This window comes from Homarus americanus, unplaced genomic scaffold (assembly GCF_018991925.1).
Source record: "Homarus americanus isolate GMGI-L3 unplaced genomic scaffold, GMGI_Hamer_2.0 scaffold50924, whole genome shotgun sequence".
Lineage (NCBI taxonomy): Eukaryota > Metazoa > Arthropoda > Malacostraca > Decapoda > Nephropidae > Homarus > Homarus americanus.
The window spans coordinates 6,384,019-6,405,415 of record NW_024718094.1 but is presented as its reverse complement, the minus strand read 5'-3'; the positions used below and the strand labels follow the sequence as shown (position 1 = coordinate 6,405,415).

The 21,397-nt window shown below is 40.4% G+C and overlaps 1 protein-coding gene across 4 annotated transcripts in view; it reads right to left on the bottom strand.

Moving 5' to 3' along the window:
- LOC121859166 (glycine receptor subunit alpha-2-like) overlaps positions 1-21,397 on the bottom strand; it is a 259,881-nt gene that overhangs the window by 234,424 nt on the left and 4,060 nt on the right. For 2 of the 4 annotated variants that reach the window (XM_042355913.1, XM_042355914.1), the window contains exon 2: positions 19,501-20,020. In XM_042355913.1, the coding sequence (XP_042211847.1) occupies positions 19,501-19,679 (179 nt within the window). In that variant the 5' untranslated portion in view covers positions 19,680-20,020. The remainder of the gene's footprint in view (positions 1-19,500; positions 20,021-21,397) is intronic. The other 2 variants (XM_042355915.1, XM_042355916.1) reach the window with 1 other exon arrangement.

Here is a 21,397-nt window from a genome sequence, read left to right as displayed (position 1 = left end):
GGGGAACATCCCCCTCATGACGCACTCTACAAGATTACAATAGCTGTATAAGAGTGAACGACGCTCCTTCCATCTATACCAGTAAATAGCTAATGACATGACACTTACTGATATAAGAATGAAGGAGCAGATGAAAACACAGTACAGAAACAGGGGGATTAACAAAAATAAGCGGTTTGATCACAGGACGCGGGTTATTCTCCTTGTGTGAAAACTAAACAAAAGATGATGAAACACCGGACAACAAGAGAAACGACTTTACGTGAAGACAAAATCTTTTAATGTAAACAGCATATTTCGGCGATATTTTCGTTTGAAACACCACCGCTTTGATGATCTGATGGATCACCTGAAGGTTTACGCAACCAGTTAATTTCACCTTAACCCCTTCACTACGGAAAGGCACTTTTAATATTTTATTTGACTAACAACAGACGATTATATTCAGTACAGACAACCCCCTCCCCCCATACACAAGGGGTTCAGATTAGCCACCCAGTCCCAAAATCTAACCTAACCTAACCTTGAGAGCCTGAGTGTGCATGATCTTCATGTTATATATGAGAGAGAGACAGAGAGTTTAAGTGTGTTTGTGGGGGAAGATGTGGTGCACTGGTGCTGATAGAACCTCCAGGATATTGGTTTAGGGAAGATAAGTTTATTGTGTGGTGGACTGGTGGCTGGTCGCTTGGTGTGGTGTATATGACCAGCAATAGTATCGAGCGCTTCGTCTGTCCACCCCCGTCTAGCACGACTCACAGCACCAGTAGGAGGACGTGTCTAGTGACGTTACAAAACACCTTGTGACTGATTGACTCAAGACGCTGTGTTGATTGTTGTATTTAAAGGAGGAGGAGGAATGAGTTATATAGATCAGGTGTTGAGGAATTCCAAGTGTGTCAAGAGATTTGTTTTTTAATAATATGATGCAAACGAGGAATTTTATGAAAACCAAATCTAGGTTAGCTTGCAGTTGCATCGATAACATATACTTTTAGACGACTTTAGGGATTACATGAAATCCCAAGTTTGCATTTTAGGGCTTACTTTACATCCCTAGTTACATAGATGCCCAATAATATATATATTAGGGAGGAAAGTTTGGTACATGTGAATGTCTCTCAGTGACCAGACAGCTCCAGTCCGCCACCATTACCGGATCATGATTTAATTTACTTGGATTAGGTAAGTTTCCGCTTCAGCAATAATTCCCAGAGAGGTTATTAGCTTGATTACAATGGCTTACTCCTCTGAGTACTATGTCAATGTACGATGCCAGCCCACTGAGTACATTGAGTTAACCCCTTGAATGCAATGTTTTAATCTGCCGAATAGGATGAAAACCAGCTTAACTTACCGAGTACGATAACATAACCTACCGATTACATTGACTTAACCTACTCGGTACGATGACTTACCCCAGTGAGTACGATGATTTAAAATCTTGACTTCGATGACATAATCTAAAGATTAAGTCAATGTACTCAGTGCGTTAAGTCATTGACTCATCTACTGCTGTAATTTGTTTCAAAGGGTAATTAATGTTCTTGCTGGTATATAACATAGTCACTAGTCTTTGTGTATCTATCTTTGGTATTGAGTTCTAAACTTCTGCAACTTTCTCGGATTTTGTTTAGTATTGTTATATGTATTACATTTTAGCAATTCAATATTCAATGTTTTACTGTTTATAATTATCATTCTTTTTATCATAAGGTTCTTATTGTAATGAACCCATTAGTGTTTCTAATCTTATTTATAATAATAAATAATTTACATTGATGCTATCGTATTTTATTTCATGTTTCTGGGTGTGATGATGTCAAGAGATGTCGAAATGTTACCACATAATTATATTGCTGTTTATCCATATGCTGGTATTGATGTTCAACCTATATATCAAGGTCTCTATATTGACCCTGCTATATATATTGTATACGTTTTCCACAAGGAGAGGAAATTGCGTCAGTATATATATATATATATATATATATATATATATATATATATATATATATATATATATATATATATATATATATATATATATATATATATATATATGCTAAATGTAGGTGCGCGTGAAGGTATATGCTGATAACCACAAGGAAAGAAGAAAACACGAAGTTCCCAAGCGCTTTCGTGTAATTCACATCTTCAGGGGTGAGTACAGACTAGAGAGAGTAATACAAATCAAGGTGTATATATACAGAGGAGGGTGAGACCAGGTCCACAATGGTCAGGTATTAGGTAATGACCCTACTAATCTTTAAATAGCACACAACGGTTGGTGGTCAGGTCAGATGGTCAGGTGACCCGGCCTTCTCACCTGGTCACAAATCTTCTTAATTACAAAATTGTCCAGCTTGTACATGCCGTTACTCAAATTCATGTTGAATGCTTCGGTATGTTTAGTAAGACTAGATTCTATGATGTTCCTACTATCAATTGAATTACATGGTAATATTGAGGAGGCATTATCCCAGTCAATGCAATGCTTGTTATCCCTCAAATGAACAAACAGAGCATTGGATTCCTGGCCTGTCCTAACACTGTATTTGTGTTGTTTAATTCTAGTTGCAAGATCTTTACCGTCTGGCCTAAGTAAAACATATTACATTCCTTGCAAGGAACTTTATAAATGCAACCAATTGTGTTGTTGGGGGAGTTCTTGATTAACATTTGTTTAACAGTGCATGAGTTTTTAAATGCCACATTGACGTTCCAGGTTTTTAGTTGCGAAGGAATGTGTGAGAAATTTTTGTGAAATGGTAATATTAAGAAATTCTTATGGTCATGGGTGGGCTTGGGATCAGTTCTACAAAAAGTTTTCTTAGTAATGTTTAGGCATTTGTCTATGAAAGATCTAGGGTATTAAAGGTTTGAGCGACATCAGTTTCTCAACTCTAATGTTGATATTCTCTCCACAATTAGCTTCAAATAACCTCTAACGTCTAACAACTCTGATGCTATGCTTCTCAGATATCATTAACGCGACCTATTCTTTATACTCTCAGCAGAAACAGCAACACAGCAGTAGTGTTTAACAGGTGTCAAAAATGCAAAACGGAAAATGTTGGGTGACGAGGAAAAAGTGAAACGTCAGACAGTTTAACTGACAATACGTGTTATATTGATTACGTCATCCGGCTCCCCAATTGTTATTTCTATTTACGTGCACGACACAGGACATCATTTTTCCTTTCAGTATTTTCCCTAAAAAATATCATAACCCGCGTTTGAACGGCGTAGCGCGTGGTACAATCAGGACAACGAAAGGTTATTGAAAAGTTGAACCTTTGACAGCGTTAACGCTAAAAGAAACACAAAATAAGATTTGATCCCCGAAATAATATTGGCCCTTCAATACTCTTATCAAATTTAGTTTCAATATTTATGATTTTTTTTCCTAACAGAGAATATTGTGATATAAAACATTCAATACAAGCAAATATTGTATAGCCGAAACCAAAAATTCCTTGAACACATGGTAATTGCTGGCATCGACTTGTGTTATCGGTGGGGAACGCTGCCTTTCATTTCATATGGTCTTAACATGAAGAAATACACTGATCAATAAAACAAATTATGTAAATAGTTATTAAAACCATAATTTCCTTTACTTACTTGGCCCTAAAGTAGACATTGCCAGATATAGTCAAAACTATCAGGGAATTTTGTCCACAACTGTACAAATCCAATACCAAAACATTTAAGAATATCGATATTTTGTAAATATTTTGGGGGTAAGAATGTTCACTACACTTTATATCCTTTCGTTGTCATTTTTATCATTAATTTTCAACTAACTCGAAACATTTGAATATGGTTGTAATCCAGACATTACTTGAAGTGAACCAAAACTAAAAGTAGAGACATAATGTGCATTCCCGTTGTCTTTTGCTGACCGCCAATTGTTTCCTCTTTTCGCTGTCAAAATATTACAGCAATTACCCTACACGCCTGATTCGCCTCCTACCATTAATGGGTTATCACGTCCTGGGTGGCCACGACAGCTATATGACCCAGGTAACAGCAGGTGGCTCAACATGCTGCCCTGGGACGCTGTGTTGTGTTATTATTCCTGCAGTCGCCTTAAAGGTGATATCAACAGTATTTGGATTAAAATCAGACTTTAGAGTCAGTTTCTTTCAATTCTAAACTTCATTACCGAGTCATTTTCTGTGTTCAAATCCTGATTCTGTGAATAAGAGTTACGAAATTTATTATTCATAAGATCACTGAGCGCTTGTTGCTACGCCTTTGTTTTCCGCCCTGCCATGGCGGTCAAGATTATTATAATAAAAAAAAAAATCACAAGTTTAGAACATGGGTCTTCTTTTTCGATGACCCTGTATACATAAGTTCATTTGAATCTACTGTTATACGAAGACCGCCACACTTGATAATGGAGAGCTTCCAGATTTCAATAAAAAATCGGGTAATCAGTGTTTTCTTATAACTTGTATTCCAGTTGAGGATCTGTTTGGCTTACTGTTCATCTCTTCTTCTTGTGAAATAACCTGACCACTACCATATCAGTTCCTTAGATCTTATAATAACATCTCCTAACCCTGTAGGAGGCCCCTCACCCGCCCTGCTCTCCCGGCCATGCTGGCCACACCAACATACTTTACATCTTCCTACGTCTGTTCTCCTACTTTAGATTTTGTGCGTTATTTTTTAATTATCGCCAAGTTTTCCCGGCGAGTTAGTACTCACGGTGCCATGGTCAGACAACTATTTAAACAAAGGTTTACATTGTTCTTAAGTGCACGAGTTCACTTACCAAAGACTGCACAACACGCTGACCCGTCTTTGGCTCGACTGACTTCCACACGAAAGTGAAAAAAAAATGTTAAGAGAAAATTTACTAAAGTTTAGCAAATGTCAATGATGCATCTCGGTAAATTTAAATAAAAATTATATTACTTTTAACATAACAGGAATAAGCTGACCTTGTTATGCAGGCAGAAGCTTTACAGTTTTTTATAGGGAATAGCCCACACGGGCACAGGTCATATTGACCCACAACGAGGCCTGTGTGAACAAGATAGTTAAATAGATAATACCAGCAAAAAAGGTGTCGGGATTTTTGCCATGATTTACATTCTGGAACATAGAATTAAATGTTCTGTTATATGATATATACAGTATACTGTATACTCTGGATATGATGATGTGTTGGTATGCTTGCTCTCTTTACCAGATACTCCCTTATGTTAGAGATACGAGCGACCTTGGATGTTTCGTTTCTGCGTCAGTCTTCCATCTCGTTTGGATAATTGATGGAGAATGAATTCTGTTTCAATTGCGTAGCAAAGAAGTCGAATCCATATTGAAACCCATGAACCGAGAATATCATTTTCATATTTCAAGATCCTCAAAATAAAGGAAAATACACGAGAATATCCATAAAGAGAAGACTGAAATAATTTGATGCGACCATAAGGTAGAGGAGAAATACTACATAATATATTAATATTTCAGTCAGCCGGTTTACTGGACATAGTAGTTGGAAAATGTCAACGCTTTTGTTCCGATCTCAAGCAATCCTTTCCTGTTGTATGCCACAAATACATCGTTAATCATCCATCAAGGAAATACTACACATCACGTGACCATTAATTTTGAAGCAAATATTACAGTAGGCTTATTATTATTTCAGTAGTCTAAGACAAACACCATTGCACGCTAAATGATATTACGCCTACAGTATGTATAGTCAGGGGTACCAACCCAACACATACATGTACATCTGAGTCTGTACATACTGTATTTGCTCATTTCGATTCTCATCGTACCCGAGGATCGCGATACAGAGACAGAGCTGGAATACAAACAACGTGCAAAACAGTGCAGGCATACAAACATTATACAAATAATCCATGTGAGTTACGTTTACATAATACACCAGAAACTTCTCAGTGTTTAGATGATGGAGGGAAGTCTTCCCTCAAGGTCAATGCAAATTAGTAGTGCTCACTAAAATGATATGGAAATTAACCAACAACAAGCTATGAATTATAAAAGCGCCTGAGTTGTGCCTATAAAGATGATTTAGTTAGATGTCATCGTTGGTAATTGTTAATTTCTTATTCTTAACCTGACCTAACGCTGACCTAACCTAACGCTCACCTAAACTGACCGAACCTAAACTAACCTAACGGGAACCTACCCAAACTTATCCTAAACTAACCTAACCTAATCCAACGCTAACCTAACTAAAGCCAGCGCTAACCTAACCTAATGTAACCCCTGAGGTACCGTTTGGGTGGATAATCATCAGGTGAAATAAGAGGTGGTGGTCCAATTATTCATCTCATCTTCACCAACAATCTAATTATAATTTCAGATTCCGTTTCGTAGACACACCCGAGACTAAAATCTCCTCTCATATTATCTCATCAAAGATTTCCTTCACAAACTCCTGCAAGAAATTTTTAACTCCACATTCCGCACACAAAAATATACTCTGTGTTATTAACGGTTTCAGACTAGAATATAAGCTGCTTAACTTTATTGGGTTAGGTTACGGTTAAGTTATGGCTAGATTACTTTAGGCTAGGGTGGTGGTGTGTGGCCCCGTGGTAGTGTATGGCCTCGTGTTTTTTGTGGTCCTGTAGTGGTGTGTGGCCCTGCATTGGTGCGCGGCCCTGTAGTAGTTTGCTGTCATGTAGTAGTTTGCGTCCCCGAGATAGTGTGTGGGCCTGTGGTGGTTAGTGGACTTGTAGTAGTAATGTGGCCCCGTAGTCGTGCGTGCTACCGTGGTGATATGTGGCCCTGTGGTGGTGTGTAGACTCGTGGTGGTGTGTGGACCCGTAGCGGTATGTGGCCCCGTGCTGGTGTGTGACGCCGTAGTGGTGTGTGGCCCCCTGGTGGTGTGCTGCTCCGTAGTGGGGTGTGGCCCCTGGTGGTACCCCGTATGGCACCCTGGTGTGTGTAGTGCGATGTAGTCTTCATGTGACAACGAAGACTTCGGCTGCTTTATGTGATGGCCAGCTCTTGACAGTCTTCCCTTTATTCTCTTTATGTTCGTTTACAGGTCTAAGCATTTTTTGTCGTCTGCCATGATTTTAGGGAGAACGATGACATGAAGAATAGAAGTTAGTTACGCAATCATCATCAGATGGTTCAATCATTATCATAGGAAACTGACGTAACTCTCTCGTTAGCAATGGTTTAATATCTATAAATACCTAATAGGTTCTGCTCTTCTGGACAGGGTACGCTGACAAGCTCTCAAAGATACATAAAGAACCTTATGACAGTGTGTGTTACTCTTGCACAAAATGGATCCTTGTCGTGTAGATCACAACTGTATGACACCAGTCATAATTGATAAAACATTTGTTTAGTGAAATACATAAGAGAGAACAGTGATGTAGTGGTGAGGTGGTCGTCTATTGCTCTTGGGTCTAATTCTTATTGAGCAGGTATTGTGGGAGGGATATGTCAGTGCTAATAGTTTAACCACAGCCTCTACCGGCTTGTCTAAAGGCTTAATTGGTTCATAAATATTCAGACCATCAGCATATACTTGTCCAATTTCTCCCAGTTTGTGATATATGACGCCAGGCCCACGTGACTGACACCCTGGGTTGACTATCTCATACTGGTTGTGATATGTGGTGCCAGGCCCACGTGACTGACACCCTGGGTCGACTACCTCATACTGGCTGTGATATGTGGTGCCAGGCCCACGTGACTGACACCCTGGGTCGACTATCTCATACTGGTTGTGATATGTGGTGCCAGGCCCACGTGACTGACACCCTGGGTTGACTATCTCATACTGGTTGTGATATGTGGTGCCAGGCCCACGTGACTGACACCCTGGGTCGACTACCTCATACTGGCTGTAATATGTGGTGCCAGGCCCACGCGACTGACACCGGGTCGACTATCTCATACTGGTTATGATATGTGGTGCCAGGCCCACGTGACTGACACCCCGGGTCGACTATCTCTCATACTGGTCGCGGATATGTGGTGCAAGGACCACGTGACTGACACCCTGGCCGACTATCTCATACTGGCTGCGATATGTGGTGCCAGGCCCACGCGACTGACCACCCCGGGTCGATCTTCCTTCATCTCATACCGGATATATGGATCACATCGATCAACCCTGATACTGACAGATACATCATTTACTAATGACTGATCATCCTGATAGATCAATGATCGACACCCTGGGTCGACTACTCATATCATTGATATGTGGTGCCAGGCCCACGCTTATCGACACCCCTGGGCCGACTACCTCATACTGGCTGTGATATGTGGTACAGGATCACTTTACTGGACACCCTGGGTCGACTACCTCTCATACTGGCTGTGATATGTGGTGCCAGGCCCACGTGACTGACACCCTGGGTTGACTATCTCATACTGGTTGTGATATGTGGTGCCAGGACCACTTTACTGACACCCTGGGTCGACTACCTCATACTGGCTGTGATATGTGGTGCCAGGCCCACGTGACTGACACCCTGGGTTGACTATCTCATACTGGCTGTGATATGTGGTGCCAGGCCCACGCGACTGACACCCTGGGTCGACTATCTCATACTGGTTGTGATATGTGGTGCCAGGACCACGCGACTGACACCCTGGGTCGACTATCTCATACTGGCTGTGATATGTGGTGCCAGGCCCACGCGACTGACACCCTGGGTTGACTAGTAAGTGTTCACTGTTACGGTGTATAATCTATATTATGGCTGCAGGTCATCCCTTGTCCTGCCGTTCTCTGGAAACAATAATTAAACATAACACACAGAGGTTATCACTGCGGGTTATCCTCTGAGAGTCCTACAGGTTGTCTCACCTCATTTCCCTGCCCTAGTATTATATCGCAAAAATGCTGCCAACATTATATATTTTTAATTAACATATACTCTCTCCTCACCAGAGTCAACCAATCAAGGAGAAAAATCAGGGTTGTCGATACTAAATACTCCCAGTCACAAATGTCAAATGTTCAGGGGCGTTTCACTGACCCTGAGAGAAGCAAGTGTTTGGTGTTGGTGAGTCAATGATGTTGGACGTTATCACTGAACACGGCGCAGCTGGTCTACTGAAGCTAAGTGACCAGACCTCACTTCCCCTCTCCTTCCCTTTCACTCCTCCTCCCTCCCACACAAAACACTGCACTCGCCGCCTTCATTTCCTCAACTAAAATCAAGTACTCGTTCACACACGGCTCGAATGGGCGTGTTCCTAGATCGAATTAATGACCCTTCAGACAGGAGCCGAGTGCCGTATCCACTCGGCCACCGCACCTCTATATCATAGTGGGGGGAAACCTTAAAAGTGACTCAGCTGAAATGTATGAGTATTGTGCCTACATCCATCTGGGCCTCACCGTGACCAGTGTTTCATATAAACACACACAAAAGGACGAGATATGGTGAAGTGGGGGTGCGATCTGGAGAGTGGGACAGTGAGGGGAAGGAGTGCTGATGGCGGGGAGGGTGGGGAGAGGCAGGGGGAGAGATACTGTTGGAGAAAGGGGGAGGAGAGGGCCTGCTGATGTAATGTGATCTTTAACAGTTAACTAATTTTAACAATTTGCTCCCTCCAAGAGATTAATTTTTATTCATTCAATCTCACTTTCTGCTTTTGCTCATCTCACAGTGTAAAAAGAAAGTAATTTAGAATAACCTTTTTATAGTTGTGTCTCCTGTGTGTGTGAGAGAGGGGGGCCACAGCGGCATAGTGCAGGGGGACGAGAACACGTGAAAAGCATTATAAACATTGTGAGTCTCCAGCTGCTTTGTGTCAACCCGTTTACAGAAGGTATGTGGCGTCCCTCCCTCCCTCCCTCCTCTCTCTCTCTCTCCTTCACTCCTTCCCGCCCACTCTTTCTCCCTTTCCCTTCCCTCTCTTTCTCCCTCCCCCCTCTCTTTCTCACTCTTGCCCCTCTCTCTCACTCTTCTCCCCCCACTCTCTCTCTCTCTCTTTCTTTTCCCCCTCCCTCTCTCTCTCCTCTTCCCCCCTCCCTTTCTCTCTCACTCGTCCCCCCTCCCCTCTCTCTCTCCTCTTCCCCTCCCCTCCCTCTCTCTCTCTCTCTCCCTTCCCCTCCCCTCTCTCTCTCCCTCTTCCCCTCCTTCTCTTACTCCTCTTTCCCCACCCTTTCTCTCTCCTCGTCCCCTCCTCTCTCTCTCCCTCTTCCCTCCCTCTCTCTCTCCCTCTTCCCCCTCCCCTCTCTCTCTCTCCCTCGTCCCCCTCCTTCTCTCTCTCTCTCCCTCTTCCCCTCCCTCTCTCTTTCTCCTTCCCCCCTCCCCTCTCTCTCTCCTCGTCCCCCCTCCCCTCTCTCTCTCTCCCGCTCTTCCCCCTCGTCCTCTTTTCCACTGTATTGGTTGCAAGATAGCAACTCTGGCTTTAAGATATCGGGAGGAGGCCATGTATGTTACTAGTGGAGCTGAGACCATGAGCATCACTGGTGGAGCTACGAGACCATGAGCATCACTAGTGGAGCTACGAAGCCATATGAGCATCACTGAGTGGAGCTACAGGCCACTTGGCATCACTAGTGGAGCTACGAGACCATGAGCATCACTAGTGGAGCTACGGAACCATGAGCATCACTAGTGGAGCTACGAGACCATAGGCACTGGTGGAGCTACAGAAGCCATGAGCATCACCCAGGTGGAGCTACGGGTGCATGAGCATCACTGGTGGAGCTACGGACCATGAGCATCACTGGTGGAGCTACGAGACCATAGGCATCACTAGTGGAGCTGGGAGCCATGGCATCACTAGTGGAGCTACGAGACCATGAGCATCACTAGTGGAGCTACGAGGCCATGAGCATCACTAGTGGAGCTACGAGACCATGAGCATCACTAGTGGAGCTACGAGACCATGAGCATCACTAGTGGAGCTACGAGGCCATGAGCATCACAAGTGGAGCTACGAGGCCATGAGCATCACTAGTGGAGCTACGAGACCATGAGCATCACTAGTGGAGCTACGAGGCCATGAGCATCACTAGTGGAGCTACGAGACCTCGAGCATTACTAGTGGAGCGACGAGGTCACGAGCATTACTAGTGGAGCTACGAGACCTCGAGCATTACTAGTGGGGCTACGAGACCTCGAGCATTACTAGTGGGGCTACGAGGCCACTAGATTTGCAAGTGGAGATACGAGGCCACGAGAATTACTAGAGGAGATACGAGGCCACGAGAATTACTAGAGGAGATACGAGGCCACGAGAATTACTAGAGGAGATACGAGGGCACGAGAATTACTAGAGGAGATACGAGGCCACGAGAATTACTAGAGGAGATACGAGGCCACGAGAATTACTAGAGGAGATACGAGGCCACGAGAATTACTAGAGGAGATACGAGGCCACTAGATTTGCAAGTGGAGATACGAGGCCACGAGAATTACTAGATGAGATAATGAGGCCACGAGAATTACTAGAGGAGTACGAGGGCACGAGAGAATTACTAGGAGGAGATACGAGGCCGCGAGAATTACTAGAGGGAGACATACGAGAGGCCACGAGAATTACTTAGAGAGGATGGCTGAGCCACAGAGAATTACTACAGAGACATGAGGCCACGAGAATTACTAGAGGAGATACGAGGCCACGAGAATTACTAGATGAGATACGAGGCCACGAGAATACTAGGAGGGAAGACAATGAGGCCTCGAGAATTACTAGAGGGAGATACGGAGGCCACAGACTTAGTAAGTGGAGATACGAGGCCACGAGGAACTTACAGACAGAGATATTGAGGCTACGAGAATTACTAGAGGAGATACGAGGCCACGAGAATTACTAGAGAGGAGATACGAGGCCGAGAATTACTAGAGGAGGACATGAGGCCACGAGAATTACTAGAGGAGATACGAGGCCACTAGATTTGCAAGTGGAGATACGAGGCCACGAGCAGTACTAGTGGAGATACGAGGCCACGAGAATTACTAGATGAGATACGAGGCCACGAGAATTACTAGAGGAGATACGAGGCCACTAGATTTGCAAGTGGAGATACGAGGCCACGAGAATTACTAGAGGAGATACGAGGCCACGGGTAGTAATTGTGGAGCTAAGAGGTCTAGTCTACCTCTTACCAGCCGCAACATACATACAACTTATATATATTTACCTGACACCTGAAGATTCCCTCTCAATAATAACTGCCGTGATAACCTTGTTAACATACCTGAAAAGAAAAAATATCAATGAATATAAGATCATCTGAAGATTAACATCTAGGTTATGTCACCTCAAGATTAGCCCCAGTGTATTTCACGTTTACATTAGTCCAAGCATATTTTACCTGAAGTTTATTACCATCTTTTTTCACCTGGAGATTAAACAGCCTTACGATACCTGGAGAAGCTAGGTTAGGTTAGGTTAGGTTAGCGTCATGGTGTTTAGTTTAAGGTAAAAAAATGAAAGAGCGAACCATTAGGGGATCTGAATTAAAATGTATTTGTACTTAAAATCCTTACATGTTGAGGTACAGAAATATATAAGCACAACACTCGAGCTGTGCATAATGTTTGATAACAGTGTTGGGTAAAACTAATGAAGAACAAATTAAAACAGAGAAACTCGTCATTCGGTCAACAGCATCTGGTAATGTTTAGTTATCACCAGAGAACAACAGCGGCAGCTGCAACATAAAACAGCCAACAGGGATTGTGTAGTGTTAAGTTTTAATAGGCCTTAATGACCAAGGGGGCAGCGGTGGCTGGGTGGATACAGTGCTTCACTCCTGATGACGTTAAGTTTAAACTATTGTAATCATTAATTTACACAACAGTTATCAGTGTTTATTGGTAGTTGTTGTCTAGTGTATGAACTGACGTTGTGTATGAGCTTAGTGGTTGTCTAGTGTATGAACTGACGTAGTGTATGAGCTTAGATGTTACCTAGTGCGTGAACTGACGTAGTGTATGAGCTTAGTGGTTGTCTAGTGTATGAACTGACGTAGTGTATGAGCTTAGTGGTTGTCTAGTGTATGAACTGACGTAGTGTATGAGCTTAGTGGTTGTCTAGTGTATGAATTGACGTAGTGTATGAGCTTAGTGGTTGTCTAGTGTATGAACTGACGTAGTGTATGAGCTTAGTTGTTGTCTAGTGTATGAACTGACGTAGTGTATGAGCTTAGTGGTTGTCTAAGGCGTGAACTGACGTAGTGTATGAGCTTAATGCACAAAGGCAGAATATACCCTACAGAAAACTCAGATTAAATAACAATGACCCCAAATGGATAAATATTTATTTAAAGAATATTATTGGACAAAGGAAGGCTATAGGTGGGAGAATAAATCGTGGTGATATTTACCTCCGAGATTATTAGAAGGTATTGGCCAGTAGGGTTAAGACCTAGATAAGAAAAGCAAAGAAATAATGAACTGAAGGTAGCAAGGGAGGCGAAGTTAAACCCAAGGGATTCTTTCAAATGTATCTAACTAAAACACGAGAAAAGATTGGACCAATACAGTCAGACACCGGCGAGCTAACTGATAACGACGAAGAAATGAGCAATAATCTGAACAGAAATTTGTCAACTGTTTTCACCACCGAAATTTTAAACATGATACCCGAAGCATCGAATACAGTATATACAGAGATAGTGAAGACACTAGAATAAGCGAGACAGTAGTGACTAGTAACGATGTTAGTAAGCAAATAGACAAGTTAAAGCCTAATAAAACAAATCTATCACTAGCAAGTCTACATACTTGGGCGCACCCTCATTCAACTACTACAAGTCACCAGGTCCCGGTGAGATATTTGCCAGAGTACTAAAGAAATGTAAGGAAGAACTTAGTATGCCCATAGCAAATTTGTTTAACATGTCATTAAAACAGGGTGTAGTACCAGAATCGTAGAGGATAGCGAATGCGATACCGATTTTCAAGAAGGGAGAGAGATCACTATCCTCTATTTACCGTCCAATTAGTTTAACATCAATTGTAGGCAAATTGCTGGAAGCAATAATTTCAAACTCTATTGGAAATCGCCTCGAGAAACACAAATTGATCAAGTTGGTGTTCATGTCTAGCAAATCGATTATCATTCTTTTCAACTGTTTTCGAATCAGTGGATGACGGACACGATAATGACGTGGTTTACCTCGATTTTATCAAAGCCTTCGACAGGGTTCCCATTAAAGACTAATGCGTAAAGTGGACGCACAGTTTCAATTTCTCCAAATAATTTGTCCGTGACGAAGTGTCTAACGAATCAATATATCCCCGTGTGTTTTCCTTATCACCACCGCCTGGTTTCTTACTGGATAACATTGTAATTTGTTGTAAACGAAGCTGCAGCAGTAAATAGTCGCGTCGAGTATGGCGTGTTGTTGTACAACATGGAGGCGACCAGAGGATCACGTTGCATTATGGGAGTGTGTGTTGTCATGCGAAAACTAAGAATACGTGATGAAGGACTTTAGTTGTTAAATAACAGAAATATATTTAAAGAAAAACAACACAAACATCCTCAGTAACATGCGGCTTATTTTCATATTTGTGGAACCTCACGTCAGCACTCAGCAGCCGAGGCCTTTAGTCAACGCGCATCTGCTTCCCATAATTAACTAGGGGACGAGAACTCACCATTATTGTAAATATTACTAAGAACCGAACACAGGATATTTTACTTTTTATGTTGTGTTTTAACCAAAGTTATTATTGACCATTATGTGTTATTATACAGCTTATTATTAGTTTCTATGACTTTCAATCCTGTATCAAGGTGGATGTTTATTGTTAGTGCAGAGAAAACATAAATAAAGACAGTACTCTTGCTAAGGTGTAAAGTGGCAATGTCTCTTAATTATAAAATGATGTTCTGTGGAGTTGTAAGTAAGACTTTATCGATGCTTTATGACTCTGGCAGTTAAAATACTGAAACACACATTAACAGCAATAAAATTATCAACAAATAGTTTACATTTAGGATTATAACCAATAATATTTTATAAATGACGATAAATTAGAATAATTAGATGTAATACGAAACGTCACCAGTAAAAAGGAAATTGGAACAGTATGTAGAAAGGGAAGTAGATGCAGCTGTAATCAAAATTAAATCTTACAAAGCTTGTGGGGTTGATCAGCTTCCAGGAGATTTTATAAAATAAATGAACACGAATGAGATCAAAACGTTTGACTAAAATATGTAACTCTATACTCGTATACTTCAAAGGAGACCTTTCCTGGGATTTAGAAATATAAATATTCCTATCATATCCCAAAAAATCCATTGGCCTTAAAGTGCACACAGTTTAGAAATATTAACTTAAGTCATGCCTGCAAATTTTATATTAAACATAATTTTTAACAGAATAAAATTCTTAACAGACAGCGATTTATTTGAAGATCAAATTTGATTTAAATAGGGAAAACTGGAAAAGCTACAGTATATTTAGTTTGAGAATTTTGAATGAGAGGGCTTTAGAGGTCCAAAAAGATTTATACGAATATATATACTTTGTTGATTTTAAAAACGCTTTCGATAGGGAAAAAATATATACAAGAATTGGACAAAAATAAGCATTAAAGAATTTAATAGTAAAATTCAAAGAAAAATCTTCACTGGCATCAGACGACTGCAGTATGAGTAAATAATGAACTTAAAAATTGATTCAAAGTTAGACAGGGAGTATGACAAGGTTGTTTTCTATCACCAACATTATATAACATTCAAAATTCTTATTAAGAGAAGTTTTAACTAATAATGGTAAAGAAATATCAAATTAACACAAGGCAGATGATACTGCTTTTATCACAGATAGTGAAAAGGCATTACAAACACCGGCTAACAGGTTAGTGGAAAAGGGGTAAAGAATATGATAAAGCTGTAAAAACGAATGTAATGGTTGTTTCCAAATTGAAAGTAAATCCTGAAATAAAAATTACAATTATGGTAGGTAACAGGGAACTTAAACAAGTGGAAAATTATGTTTATTACCCGAGATGGAAGATGTGCGAAGAAAAAAATAGATCAAGCTAAAACGGAATTTAATAATCTTAAAGATTTGATAAAAAGAACCATTAAATTTAAATTTTAGGAAAATATTGCTGAAAGGCTTTATTTGGCAAAGGATTGATGTATGGGTCAGAAGCGTGGACATTTTCAGCAGACACTAGACAGAGGTTATGGAGGCCTTTGACATGTGGTGTTCTAGGCGAATGTTAAGAATAAGCTACACTGACAGGAAAACAAACGAAGAAATACTTAGATTAGTAAAAAAATTCAAGATACTTGAAAATCTTCGAGAAAGTAAAATGAAATACCTTGGTCAGGAATGATGGGATAATAGCAGAAATATTAATGGGCAAAGTTGAGGGTAGGAAGGAAAGCAGAGACAGGGATGGAAGAATTATATTAAAATTTGAGCCCCCAGAGGGATTAAAAATCTCGGAGGATTGGTAAAAACAACCCGAAAACGTTAAGAGTGGAGGACTGTGGTCGCCAACACTCAGAGATATGAGGACGGTTCACTGATTGAGCGACTCGAAAACCGAAATGCTCATTGAATAACAAATTTATAAATACCGAGTAAAAAATAACTATAGTCTCTCAGACAAAATGTATTTTAAATGTAAGCTAAGAACAAGATATATGAATAACTCTAATCTTTCAATTCATTTCCAAATTAACTTAAAAAAATAGAAATCAGCTAAAAATCTTACACCAAGTTGATCCGGGTGAAAATAAGCACAAAACGTAAACCACAAGAGCCTGATATTATAGAAGACCTCCAGACATCTTCCTCGCGACGTTACACGACAAATCTACACCACCTGGTTGACAGGTACAGTAATCCGGGCGCCCTGGGGATTACTCTGATATTTACGTAGTTTTGGTGGCGTGGGCCTGGTGGCTTAGGACCTACCTAGCACCTACACCTTTAATGACGCCTAGAGTCTGCTGTGGTGCCTTTAAAAACCAACTGAGGGGAAATAGCAGAATCCTTCAGAGACCATTAGAGGGGTAGCAGTAGTAACACTTTTAAAAATCGTTTTATGGAAACGATACCGTCAAGATGGTTTAAGAAATAACGCCTCATAAATAATTCTTAGCTACAATCCAATAGGTTATTTATCTATCGCACTGATTCATAGCTAAAAGATTCTCAGAATGTCCAATACACCGACCCGTCTTGACAGCAGGGGAAACGTTACACCGGTGACAGGGCAACACCCAATCTCGGTACTTCTTGACAGCAATAAATAACCAAAACACAGAAAAAACAGTTAAGACTATGTCTATTTGCAGACATCAGAACCATTGGGGATATTGTTTTGTTTTGACGGCTTGGCTCCACCTGCCCGTACTGGACCACAGGAGCAAAACATCCAGCTCCGTATACCTCCAGTCTCTAGCAAGGAGACAATGGTTATAAAGCTGACAATGGTATTTGTTTATCTGTGTTAATTTGTTTTTTTAAATAACAACTTTCTGTCCACACAACACAGGTTGTTATTATCAGCACAAGCTGCCATAATTAGCACGGGTTGTCATTATTAACACAAATTGCCATTATTAGCACAAGCTGTCATTATTAACACGGTTTGTCATTATTAACACGAGGTGCCATTATTAACACGAGGTGCCATTATTAACACAAGTTGCCATTATTAGCACAAGTTGTCATTATTAACACGAGGTGCCATTATTAGCATAAGTTGCCATTATAAGGACAAGTTTTCATTATTACCCCAAAAAATAGTTAATGCTGGTAAAAATATCCATCTCTCGTCCACATCTTAAGGCACCACAAATCACCGTTGCCCTCAGCACCAGTAAGTCTTCTTTATTTATACTTTTAGCAAACTTTTCCGAGCTAAATTTTGTCAGCGTACAAATACTTTCAAGTGATATACGTAAGTGACATCTTCCTTTCTACAGCCACGGTGAGTGAGATGACGAAACACACACACACAGGAAGATCTAAACAAATTTTTCGAATGGTCTGAAAAATGGCAGATGAAATTCAACGTCGACAAATGTAAAGTACTCAGTATAGGAGATGTAAACAGGGAAACCAGATACCAGATGAACAACGATGCCATAGAGAAATCCGACTGCGAGAGAGATTTAGGAGTAATGATAAGTAGGAACCTTAAGCCAAGTAAACAATGTGTTTTTGCTCGTAACAAGGCTAATAAAGTACTTGGGTTCATACAATGGAGTGTTAGTTACAAGACTAGCGAGGTCATCCTAAAACTGTATCTTGCTCTTGTGAGACCACACCTGGATTACGCAGTTCAGTTCTGGTCACCGTATTACAGAATTTATATAGAATCCTTGGAAAGAATTGAGAGGAGAATGACAAGACTAATCCCAGGCATTAGGAACCTTGAGTTTAGAGACAGGTTAAAGCATCTTAATTTGCACTCCCTTGAGAGACGTAGAGCGAGGGGCGACCTGATAGAGGTGTATAAGTGGAAGGCAGGGCTAAACAAAGGGGACATTACAAAGGTACTGAAACTATCCAACCAGGAGCGAACTCGTAACAATGGTTTTAAATTAGACAAATTTAGATTTAGGCGTGATATAGGTAAACACTGGTTTGGAAACAGAGTAGTGGATGAATGGAACAAATTACCAAATATCATCATTAACTCGAATACGCTGAATTGCTTCAAACATAGGTTGGATGCTCATATGAGCAATAGGGGTTGGGTGTAAACGGGACTGCCCAGTATGGGCCAATAGGCCCGCTGCAGTTTCCTCCATTCTTATGTTCTTATCTTCTTATCTTCTTGTTTTCAACTAACTTCACTTAGTCCTTCAGTATCATAATTGATTTATCTCCTTGGCATCTTCTTCTAGCTCGTAAACTTCTTTTATACGTCACCATTGTCAGGATCATCCGACAGCGTAAAGCAGTAATTCGGGGTTTTACCGCCCCTTTCCCGGGGTGAGCTTGACCACTGTCTTGGTCCGGGTCATGATCGTCTCCGAGAATGTGAGCCGAGTTGTTGTTGATGTTCTCATATTTTGGGGAGTCGGTCGTGAAATGCCATACTGGTGACTCTTCCCTTACTCCCAGCCTCAGTAAAGGTAAGGTAAGGTAAAATTAATTAATATATATATATATATATATATATATATATATATATATAAAGAAAAGTTTTTGTGTGGGTTAAGGCATAGCTGCCGAAGCACAAAAATGGCACAGACGCTCCAAGTTTCTAAGAAAATTTTCATGTAAAGTTTGCACTGTATGGTAAGTAAAAGACGTAGAAAGAGTAAAACACAAGAATGGATGAAATCTCAGACCAAAGAAAGAGACGCTATGGGGAGAAAAGTTACAGATATGAGAGAGAACCAACGAGAGCTTCGACTAGATCCCATGACTTAAGAAAACACTCAGAGATAAAGAAAACAGTTAATTGACAACAGGAAGTCTGTGGCGCTCAGTAGGCAGAAAACTCTTGACAATGACAGAGACAAACTATTTTAAGCTGATGATGGACGAACATTGATGGTGGCGGTAGTACTTACCCGCCTTGAATGACAGCCGCCACACCCAGCAGGAGGAAGATGTGTGTGCAAGAAGAGCAATAGCCACTTCTCTCCAGAGTTACCTTTTCTTCGGTTACTTTATTATTTTTTTCTTTAATCACAAGTTTATTTTCAGAGTTTGTTTTCCAGCAATGACTTTGACTGACTAAGAATTTCATTTTTTTTTTTACACACGGTTTGCAAAAATCTTGCCTTCCTCTTGAAATATATTCCGGTTGTATTTCGATATACAGTGGTTTGATATTGTAAATTTAGTTTGATGTCTGAGAAATATTAGACAATCGTGAGAGTTAGAGAGGAGGGATATTTACTGCCACACAGCTGGCCGGTGCTTCATCACGACCCTCACATGACACCACATCACTAAAACTTACTTCAAGTAATTCTCACCAGACTTGTCCAAATTTTCATCACAAAGAAAAATTATTTTGTTCTTTGACTTGTCGTCGCCCAGACAATAAAGTTCTTCAAGTGCCACAAAAATATATCTTCATTTTACCTTTAAGGGTATTATAAAATATACGTATTCTTATATAGATATATATATATATATATATATATATATATATATATATATATATATATATATATATATATATATATATATATATATATATATATATATATATATATATATGCAAGTAAATCACTGTAGGTGCGCGTGATCTAGGTATATGCTGATAACCACAAGGAAAGAAGAAAACACGAAGTTCCCAAGCGCTTTCGTGTAATTCACATCTTCAGGGGTGAGTACAGACTAGAGAGAGTAATACAAATCAAGGTGTATATATACAGAGGAGGGTGAGACCAGGTCCACAATGGTCAGGTATTAGGTAATGACCCTACTAATCTTTAAATAGCACACAACGGTTGGTGGTCAGGTCAGATGGTCAAGTGACCCGGCCTTCTCACCTGATCACAAATCTTCTTAATTACAAAATTGTCCAGCTTGTACATGCCGTTACTCAAATTCATGTTGAATGCTTCGGTATGTTTAATAAGACTAGATTCTATGATGTTCCTACTGTCAATTGACTTACATGGTAATATTGAGGAGGCATTATCCCAGTCAATGCAATGCTTGTTATCCCTCAAATGAACAAACAGAGCATTGGATTCCTGGCCTGTCCTAACACTGTATTTGTGTTGTTTAATTCTAGTTGCAAGATCTTTACCTGTCTGGCCTAAGTAAAACATATTACATTCCTTGCAAGGAACTTTATAAATGCAACCAATTGTGTTGTTGGGGAGTTCTTGATTAACATTTGTTTAACAGTGCATGAGTTTTTAAATGCCACATTGACGTTCCAGGTTTTTAGCTGTGCAGGAATGTGTGAGAAATTTTTGTGAAATGGTAATATTAAGATATTCTTATGGTCATGGGTGGGCTTGGGGTCAGTTCTATAAAAAGTTTTCTTAGTAATGTTTAAGCATTTGTCTATGAAAGATCTAGGGTATTTAAGGTTTGAGCCAATATTATATATATATTTGTATTCCTCATCGATGAATTCCGGACTGCAAATTCTCAAGGCACGTAAAAACATTGTTGAAAATACTGACTGTTTGACTTTATTATGGTGGGCAGAATAATAATGAATGTATGAACACACATTAGTTGGTTTTCTATAAATACTGAACTTAAAAGTGTTACCTATTCTGTGTATCAGACAGTCTAGGAATGGCAATTTACAGTCTTGCTCTAATTCCACAGTGAATTTGATCGAGGGGGCTAAGTTGTTAAGTTGTGGCAGGAAAGCTTTTAGGTCCTCATTACTTGTGGAACATAATACATATGTATATCTAAAGCAGACTGCTAGGGGTGGTAAATATTATATGGTTTTACTTTTCAAAATTCCACTATCCTAAATTTGCTTAA